This window comes from Poromitra crassiceps (assembly GCF_964638095.1).
Source record: "Poromitra crassiceps genome assembly, chromosome: 4".
NCBI classification, from domain to species: Eukaryota; Metazoa; Chordata; class Actinopteri; order Beryciformes; family Melamphaidae; genus Poromitra; species Poromitra crassiceps.
In genome coordinates, this window is record NC_139626.1 from 6682202 (window position 1) to 6690872 (window position 8671).

Consider the following 8671-nt stretch of genomic DNA (forward strand, 5'->3'; position numbering starts at 1 on the left):
CCAAAGGCGAGTTTAACATTGTGTGTCTGTCCCTCCATCTGTTATGGCGCGTTTCGGCCCCAGCACCACAATAGTTGATTGGTGGGGCTGTCCTTCCGTCCTTTCTGGCGTCTGTCTGTCCTGTGGGCCCCTGACTGATGATGTCATACCCCCTGAAGATGTCATGTCCCACAATCATCCAATGGGCCAGTGGTAACCAGTGTTGGGGGTCATTACTCAAAAAAGTAATATATTACACATGACTTGAAAATAAGTAATGCCTTACTTTACTTAATTACTCCGTGGAAAAAGTAATTCATTACACTACTCGTTACAGTACTTTTGCGTTACTCCTCAACATCGCCTGAGATGTGAGGTAATAAGCATATCTCCACCCCTCAAAAGTTGTAGACCAGTTGCAGACCACACTGACATTTCCCCCATCTGTCATCATAAATCAGGCCTGAACATGTAGCCTAACTAGTGTGTGAATGTCTTCAGTGGGCACCAGTATAATAAGACTGTGTGTGGTACTGGGCAGTTCCCAGTGTGGAACTGTATGAGATTGAAGTAGACGCTCTGTCAACTTTCCCTAGGTAAAATACAGGTATGTTTATATAACAGTAAAGGTCAAGCTTTTAATATATCTATACATACATACTATAAGTCCATCTATACTATAATTCCAGTAGTGTCTGTCTGTGTCTGTCTGTCCTTCGCGTATCTCTTGAACCGTTGGTCTGATCGACTTGAAACCCAGGGAGTACGCTTAAGGGACCCGACCGAGTGCAGTGCGAGATAAATAAATAAAAAATATGTGCCCACGGGGGGAGGAGCTACAGCAATATTTTACATTTCCAGGCCTTCACAGGCCACTTTAGGGCATTGTGACATCATCAGTGATGTCAAGGGGGAGAATGGGGGGGAGTGGGCAGTGAAGAGTGGGAGAGAATAATCTTAATGTATGAATGGGGCAAAGGGGAATGGGTGGATGGACCCACGGAGGGAGGTGGGGGTGAATGTGGTCAAGGGGAACAGCCAGGCACTGCATCTGCATAACGGGTACTGCACCAATCGGGGGAGCGGTGAGGAGAGTATGATGTATGAATGGGGGGGGGGGGGGGGAATGGGTAGATGTACCCATTGGGGGGGTGCAGAATCTTCATCTGGGTAGATGTACCCATGGGAGGGGGTGAATTTGGAGAAAGGGAGGGAGGTAACGGGTATTGCACTAGTATGTATTAAAGCTATTTGAAGTTATTGTGTAGATTAGTCTTCATGACTGTATGTCGGTGTATTCTACAGCTGTGATGTACTGAGCACCAAATTTACTTATTTCTATTGTCACAAATTGATCAATTCTGCATTTCTTTTCTTAGTGTACTTTGCACAAATGGCTTTTGCATGATCGCAACCTGATGACCAATGAAGGTAACATGCACATCACCGTTTTAGCAACTCCAAAAAGTGGTGGAAAAAAATGCCTGGCACAGGCATGCACTAATGTGGAGGAGGTTTTGTTTGAGACTATTCACTATGCATAAAAAGAAATGCCAGTGACACCTACAGGCCAAGAGAAGGCATTAGCAATAATTCTGGCAGGTCCAAAAACAGCTATATTTCATGACTTAAAAACCTATGGGCATCATAAACTAGGCATGAAAAACACAACCATAACAATATAACTGATGTTTTGCACAATGAGTAAATAAACAGAAATATCAAGAAAATTCAGTCTCTTATCAAAAGGTGTTTTATTCAGTAGTCCATCCCTTGCAAAATAAAAGATGCTTTGGTGATCTTTGAACTTTCTTTGATAACAATAAAGCTTGTGGACTTCAAACCGGCCTAATTTTCAACACAAAAATGTATTACTCATTTATTATTAATACTACAAAATGTATAAGTGTATAACAGGTTTTCAAAGTGGGAGGCGGGCCTCCGCAGGGAGGCTCAGAAGTGAAAAAATACAACATTAGGAATCAAAATCAGATCACATAGAATTTGGTTAAAGAGATAGTTCAGAGATACAGTAGTTTTGGGGAATTTTGACAGTTTTCTCCACTTTCCCAGTCGGAAACCAATGCCTTCAGACAGACCTTTTCCCTACATTTGGCCTAGTCTGAAGTATGTCAAATGGCAACGTCATCACATCAGGCCATATCGGCATCGAGGAATTGAGCGAGGGGAGCACCTTTTTCCAAGCTGTCTGGGGGAGGCACACAGTCTCAGACTTTGAAAACCCCTGGTGTAGAACATGACTTAAAAAAAAAAAAAACAGCTTTCTTGTTGCTTAGCCTATGAATGACCATACATCTGTAAAATAGACCCAACAAAAAACACATTGACAGAAGCAGTGGGCATAAAAAATTGCCTTGAATTTGACCAAAACAGGGCTATAAATAAATGAAGCCATTTCACAAAAGATCCAAGGACAAAATGTTTTTAATTCAATTTAAAAAATACATAGCACTTTTTTGTCCGGGACTTCTCTCTCTCTCCCTTTACTGAGAGAATAATGACTAGGTCTTCAAAGGGTTTAAAACAAGGACAATATTTTACAATAAAAGAAAAGACAAGACGATGGTGTGCATCGTTTCCATCAACTGAGGCTATGGTTTTGTACTGTGTTGTACTGATTGCATTTGTGTCGATGAAGGTCTAGCACTATTCCTCGGACCAGGGCCAGGCTAGCTCAACAGCATGGCAGGCAGACGGGGGCAGAGGATGGGAGCTTGGAGGTTGTAGTAGCAGGGAGACGGGGGGAAGAGGATGAGAGCTGGAGGTTGTGGTGGTTGGATGAGCATCAGTACAAGGCTTCAGTATTACTGCTTCGAGGCCTCTTGATCTTTTCAATGTTCTTCAGGATCATGTCATGTAATGTTACCTGCATAGAAAACCACAACGTTTGTATTGCACTTGGAAGTGTAACCGTGCAGCAAATGCAATCCTGAAACTATTTGGTAAACTTGACAGCTGTATGTTATACAGTATTAGATTATAAAACGGAAATTAAGACCATGACATACGTATTGATTTCTGAGCTCAGAAACTATGATCTTCAGACTGATGTATTCCTTCTCATCGATCTCAGTTACAGTACGCCGATAGTCCTCCTATTGGGGGGGAAGGGGGACAGTATCAATGTGATAGTCCTATTGAAAAAAGTCAGTATCAATGTCTTGCATTCTATTCTACAGCTCAATTGAAAGACAACAGCCAGCCACTGCTTATCATACAGTAGATATACTATATATATATTTATAAAACGGCTCTCTCAAATCAAGCAATCTGATTGGTTCACAGCCATTGTATAAATCCAATAACCCACTCCAATAACCCATGGCCATGGGTTATTGGTTGCCATGGCAACTCTCTTACTAAAAGCCTTTGGTTACCTCAAAAAAAAAAAATGGCGGAGACAGCTGTCAGATCCTTGTGAATCGATCTTCGCTTATAACTTTACTAATACTTCGCAGAAAATTATGTTTTGTACAAGAATAAATGCGGGCTAATGTCTTCTTTGCAAAAAAAAGGCTGTTAACCCCGCATTTAACCCCGTAACGTTAGTTGGTGTCGGGCTGTGCAGAAAGCACTCAGCTTCTCAGCAAGCGCTGAGAATGCAGCGCTGCGCTCGAGCTGCCTGTCGGCTTTCCAGAAAGCTCTCAGCTTCTCAGCAAGCGCCAGGATTGGCCAATGTCAACTTCAGTCTCCAGAACGATCCAATCAAATCACCCGCACGTTCTTGCGGTCCCGCCTTACAGTAGTGTTTCAACTGACTATCAGAATACCATGCCAGTCGGACTTATAGTATTATTATTATTATATTATTATACTTGGAAACCGTTTTATAAAAGCTGCGTGATAAGCTGTTATCCCACTCGGCCTGCGGCCTCGTGGGATAACAGCTTATCAGCGGGATATATTCGCCACAACACACTTGCTCTCATGCTATATTGCTTAAATATATGGTAGATATCAGAAATAAATCACCCTTTCAAGTTTTCTAGCTTTTGATGTCTAGTTTCACAATTCATTAGATCAGAGTTGACACTTTCCTTTGGATAAAGTAACCGGCGGACAAAAACAACAAAACCAAAACAACTGATGGAAAGACACACCACCACCTCGGCTCTCTAAGTGTCCAAACATCCTTTGTTAGTTGGTAGAGGCACATTTTGCTTTAATAACAGCAGTAACCTTGTTTGGATCAATCGTTCAATCAATTTGATATGTATATAGCGCCAAATCAAGAGGTCAAGTATAAATATATGCGTATAAGGATAACTTCCCATCTAGGCACACATGATGGCTTTGAAATGTCCTCCCATTCCATTTTAGCTCATATCTAGCTAGTAGCTCATATCTAGCAGTTCCCATTGCAAACTCTTGAGGTCAAACCGCAGATGTTTTTGTGTGTGATCTGGGCTCTGTTTTACCAGCCTTTCCTTGGTTGACTTGGCTGTAGGGATGATGGGACAATAATATACAATATTATCATCTATTGCAATAATAAACGCTCAAGATAATTGTATCGTGGTGAATTTCCATTAATCGCTCAGCGCCCAACATGTCTTTTGGAATTAATAAGACCAAAAAATCGGCCCGTATTGGCCGGCCCGAGGGGCCCGCAAGGGTCCCCTTGGGTTTGCAGCGGTCTAATACACACTGAACAGTCTGTTACAGTGATATCATTGCGCCCTCTGGAGGATCATTGAAAAATGATTTGAAAAAACCGTTCTACTGACAGAATGCACGTTGCTTTTTGTTTTGTTTTGATCGAGTACATGTTCACATGCTCGAGTAAATCCTTAACGAGCGAGTAATCGAGCTTCAATTGTGTGCATCCCTAATTTGGAGACTGACTTCTTGCAAAATTAAGACAGGCCTCTGTGCTCTTTTTAGCGAGAAATGTCTCAGCACACTACTCTGCACAGAGCAGAATTGTGGATTGTGGTTGTTGTATGCATTGAGTGACCAGACTAGGAGATACAGTCCTGCACTTGTTTAAAGGTTGCCGGTGGTCTCTTATTAACTTCCCTGGGTTTTTATTTCAGGCATCAAGGTTAATAATAAATACAAGACCATTTTAAATGGTGTGTTCCGTTTTCTCAGCATTCACTTACCACATGAGGGTATTTTGCTATTTTAGACACCAGCTTTGCCCTTGTGATGTAGTATCTAAGAGTAAAAAAAGAATGCAAAAATGTTTTGTCAGTTTCACTCGACATTTGCACATTAGCCAACCTGTGTTACAGCAGTCTGGCATATTATAAAAATGCTTCAGCAGCTAAGAAGTTGATTTGGCTAGGGGATCCACTTGACAACATGGCCAGCCAACATTTTGTTTCCTGCGTTTCTCCCCATTCTGTAGTGTGAAGGCTACTACAGTACAAACCTTGATATCTGGTCGAGGTAAGAAGCCGCCTCCCCCTCAACTGTCCTGAGTTCAGCTACTGTCTCTTCCTGGATTGACACTCCAAAGTTGTTGCCGTCCTCTATCCTGGGGATAAGCAGCTGGACCCACATTTTGACCTGCAGACAAAAACAGACACTGCTCATAAATATAATGCAATACGAGTAGAGAGAGAGAGGACATGCATGCTAGCCTGGGTAAACCCAGCCTCCACGTGACCGCTATGTGCTATCAGTCACGAAGAAACTTACGCTACAGGCATAGCCTGTGACGTCACGTTGAAGGCTGGGTTTACCCCATGGATGTATTAAAAGAACTGGATAGGGGACCTGCCACGCCCACCCATGCATTCGGACGGAGGTAGCTCATTGGCGCATGAAGCCATCATGGGGGCTTTTTCTTCCTGGTTTTACTTCCTGACTATGCAGCCCAAGGCGAAGTGCGCATGTGTGCCATGAGGTGTTCCATGACGTCTCCCACCCCTCCCACCCATGGATTGTATTACAAGAAGAAAATACCCCCGTATACGGCTCTTAGTGCCTTCTGAAGAAAAAAATGCCCCATAAAAAATTAGTTGATAATTAAAAGAGTCGTTTTATACTTTGAGTGACACCCGGAAAAAATTCCCCTGGGTTTAACAGCTGCCGGAGTCCCCATGCAAGTGGATGGGAATTTTCCTTTCTGGGCTGCATGGCGTCACGTGACTTGCAATACAGAGCTTCGCCAGCATGTTCAAATGGCTTCAAAGCCCAGCGCTATTGCTGGGGGCTTGGTTTACCCAGGCTACATGCATGCTGCTTACCAAATAAGAGAAAGGCGTCTATCACGTTGAGCCTTGCATATAACTTTTTACATTGATGCTCACATTTCACAAATGGTAGAAATGCTGCCAAGATTGGTTTAGTTGACTTGGCAGCTATGTTGAGTACAGTCCCTGATGTGAGACCAGTCACCAGACCACTGTCCAGAGAGACATTACTTACGGTGTTACATTTCTCTATGAGCGTCCTGATCTCTGGTTTGACCTTTTCGATGAGATCAACAAGCTTAGCATTGCTCTTCATCATCCCACCAGGCATGACGAAGACCTTGGTGCCAGTCACTGGATGCAACGGGAAAGATAGAAAGAGGCATACAATAATTAAGTTTCAAACACAAGAGAGGAATGATGATTATACAATGGATTGGACAATGTCATTTTTTTTATTTTTACATTTCTCCAGACAGAACGAAGTTAAATATCCTTTGAATTAAACATAGCTGTATGAAGACAAAATCAGTGCTATCCAAATTTGGGCTGGTGGATGCCCATAGCATTAATCAGATCCAAACATATACCAACAGAACTTGAACTGACAGCACAGACTTGCCCATTCAAATGATTGTTTTTAAACTGAACAGTAGATTTCAGATGGTTGCTATGGTATTTGGTGCACAAGACTCACTGAGCTGTGCTATAGGACAAAAGTAATAATTTGGCTCAACTTTCGAATGACAGCCATGCTATCGTTATGACAATTTTGCCTTTCCAAGTCTCCGGCAATGAATCGTTGCTCATTTCCACAACTTTTTCAACATTCTGTGGTAGTCATTTCTGGTACTGAAGTGTGCTATTCCAAAACTGTGTGGTGAGAGTGACACCCATCTCTCTTTTTTTTTCACCTTTAAGAGTCCTATACTCACCCTTGTCATCCCCACCTCCATCCTCAAGCTTTCTCTTTTTGGCATTTTGCTACAAACCAAAGGAAAAGTAATTGGGCTACAATTCACTCCACTGCTCTGCACATGATAGTTATGATCAGGGTTCATACACCTTTTCCAAAGCCGAATTCAAACACTTTTCAAGCATTTTCCAGCACCTTATGGCTGTGGTAAATCACATATCTTTATATATACTAAAAATGATTATTTCACTCCGTCATCACATTCAATCTGACATTGTGCTATAAAAGAACAAAAAACAAACAAAAGAAGTGACCGCCAGGGTTCATAGACAATATTTCAAATTCAAGGACTTTTTCCCAGCACTATTTTTCTGTTCATAACGACCCGGCACAAAAACAAGCTCTTTTAAGCACCTCCTCAGTGCTCACATAACAGAACATTTTCCTGGTATTCCAGCAATTACATTTTGAAAAGTTAAATTCAGGGACTTTAAGGACATTGTACGAACCCTGTATAATGTACTAGCATTAAATGTTCAATTCACTTTGCAATTGGAGCCTCACCGTTTCTAGTCCGTCATGCAGGTTTGAGTTAGAGAGCAGAATTGGATCTGGTACTGTCAGGTTTATCTCAGAGTGTATCTCCTTCAGTTCAACGATGTTTATGATAGGATCCTGAAATACAAGAGGATACTTGTCATGACTTTTTCTACACATTTCCTCCATCCAAAAAAAAAAAGACTGTAGTAGGCTACTGTGAGATGCACAAACACCTACAGCTGCGCCATTTGCAATTAAGAGAGATCGTGTGTGTGTCACATACCTTAAGGAAATGATCTAGTTCCAATAACTTCTTTGGGAAAAAATTTGCAACTAGATCCTCTGCCTGGAAGAGATGTAACGTGAACGTTAAGCCTTTAGTTAAAGTCAAGACTTGCTTTAAAAACCTAACGTCGGCGTTTTGATAGCTTCATGTGTCACTTAAGCTCATAATCATGTAGCGTCAATGTAATTGATACTCACTTCTCCAGTGATCCGTTCCCTGAAAGCATCAACCTGCCAAAAGGAACAACACAAATGTCAACGAATCACCACCAGAACGGCCTGTTAAGGTTGGCTAACCTGACAATGCCGTGTTTTGTGCCAGCGGTCTATCATCAATCCAAGTCAGTGTGTATTTGTACAACTTGATCAAATCTAACTAACTCCTTGGGAATATGAACGGGTCTGTGGCACAGCACCTGTTACGGATTGACAGGTTTTGTAGCAAGCGGGCACAAGCTGGCTAACGTTATCGTTAGCTTGGCCTTATCGGAGCAGTCACAGCATGCTACAAAATGTGGCTAACGTGCTAGCAAGCGAATAGCATCAACATGTCGTATCATCTGACACGAGGAATTTCGACAGTGATGTTTTACCTTGGTTTTGATTTCATTGTCCACCTTGAGAGACATTGTATGTGATCAAATAGGCGAAGAACGATTGTCCCAAAACGTGCGGCTTTTTCACTTCTGCTGCAGCCACACTTGTGAGCTTAAAGATGACGAAATCAATGTGCGACACTGACAGCTGCTAGTGCGCGTGCGCCGATGGAAAAAAAACACACACGCGT

At 42.2% G+C, this 8671-nt stretch overlaps 1 protein-coding gene across 1 annotated transcript; it reads right to left on the reverse strand.

Moving 5' to 3' along the window:
• Positions 1 to 2406: 2406 nt before the first annotated feature.
• On the reverse strand, positions 2407 to 8590 carry psme3 (proteasome activator subunit 3). The gene is made up of 10 exons (XM_083636186.1): positions 8478 to 8590; positions 8083 to 8115; positions 7883 to 7945; positions 7624 to 7734; positions 7079 to 7127; positions 6379 to 6497; positions 5378 to 5514; positions 5106 to 5160; positions 3009 to 3095; positions 2407 to 2866 (listed from the first exon to the last, which is right to left on the reverse strand). The coding sequence occupies exons 1-10, from the start codon at positions 8511 to 8513 to the stop codon at positions 2786 to 2788; spliced, it is 771 nt and encodes a 256-aa protein (XP_083492312.1). The 5' UTR covers positions 8514 to 8590; the 3' UTR covers positions 2407 to 2785.
• Positions 8591 to 8671: the final 81 nt, after the last annotated feature.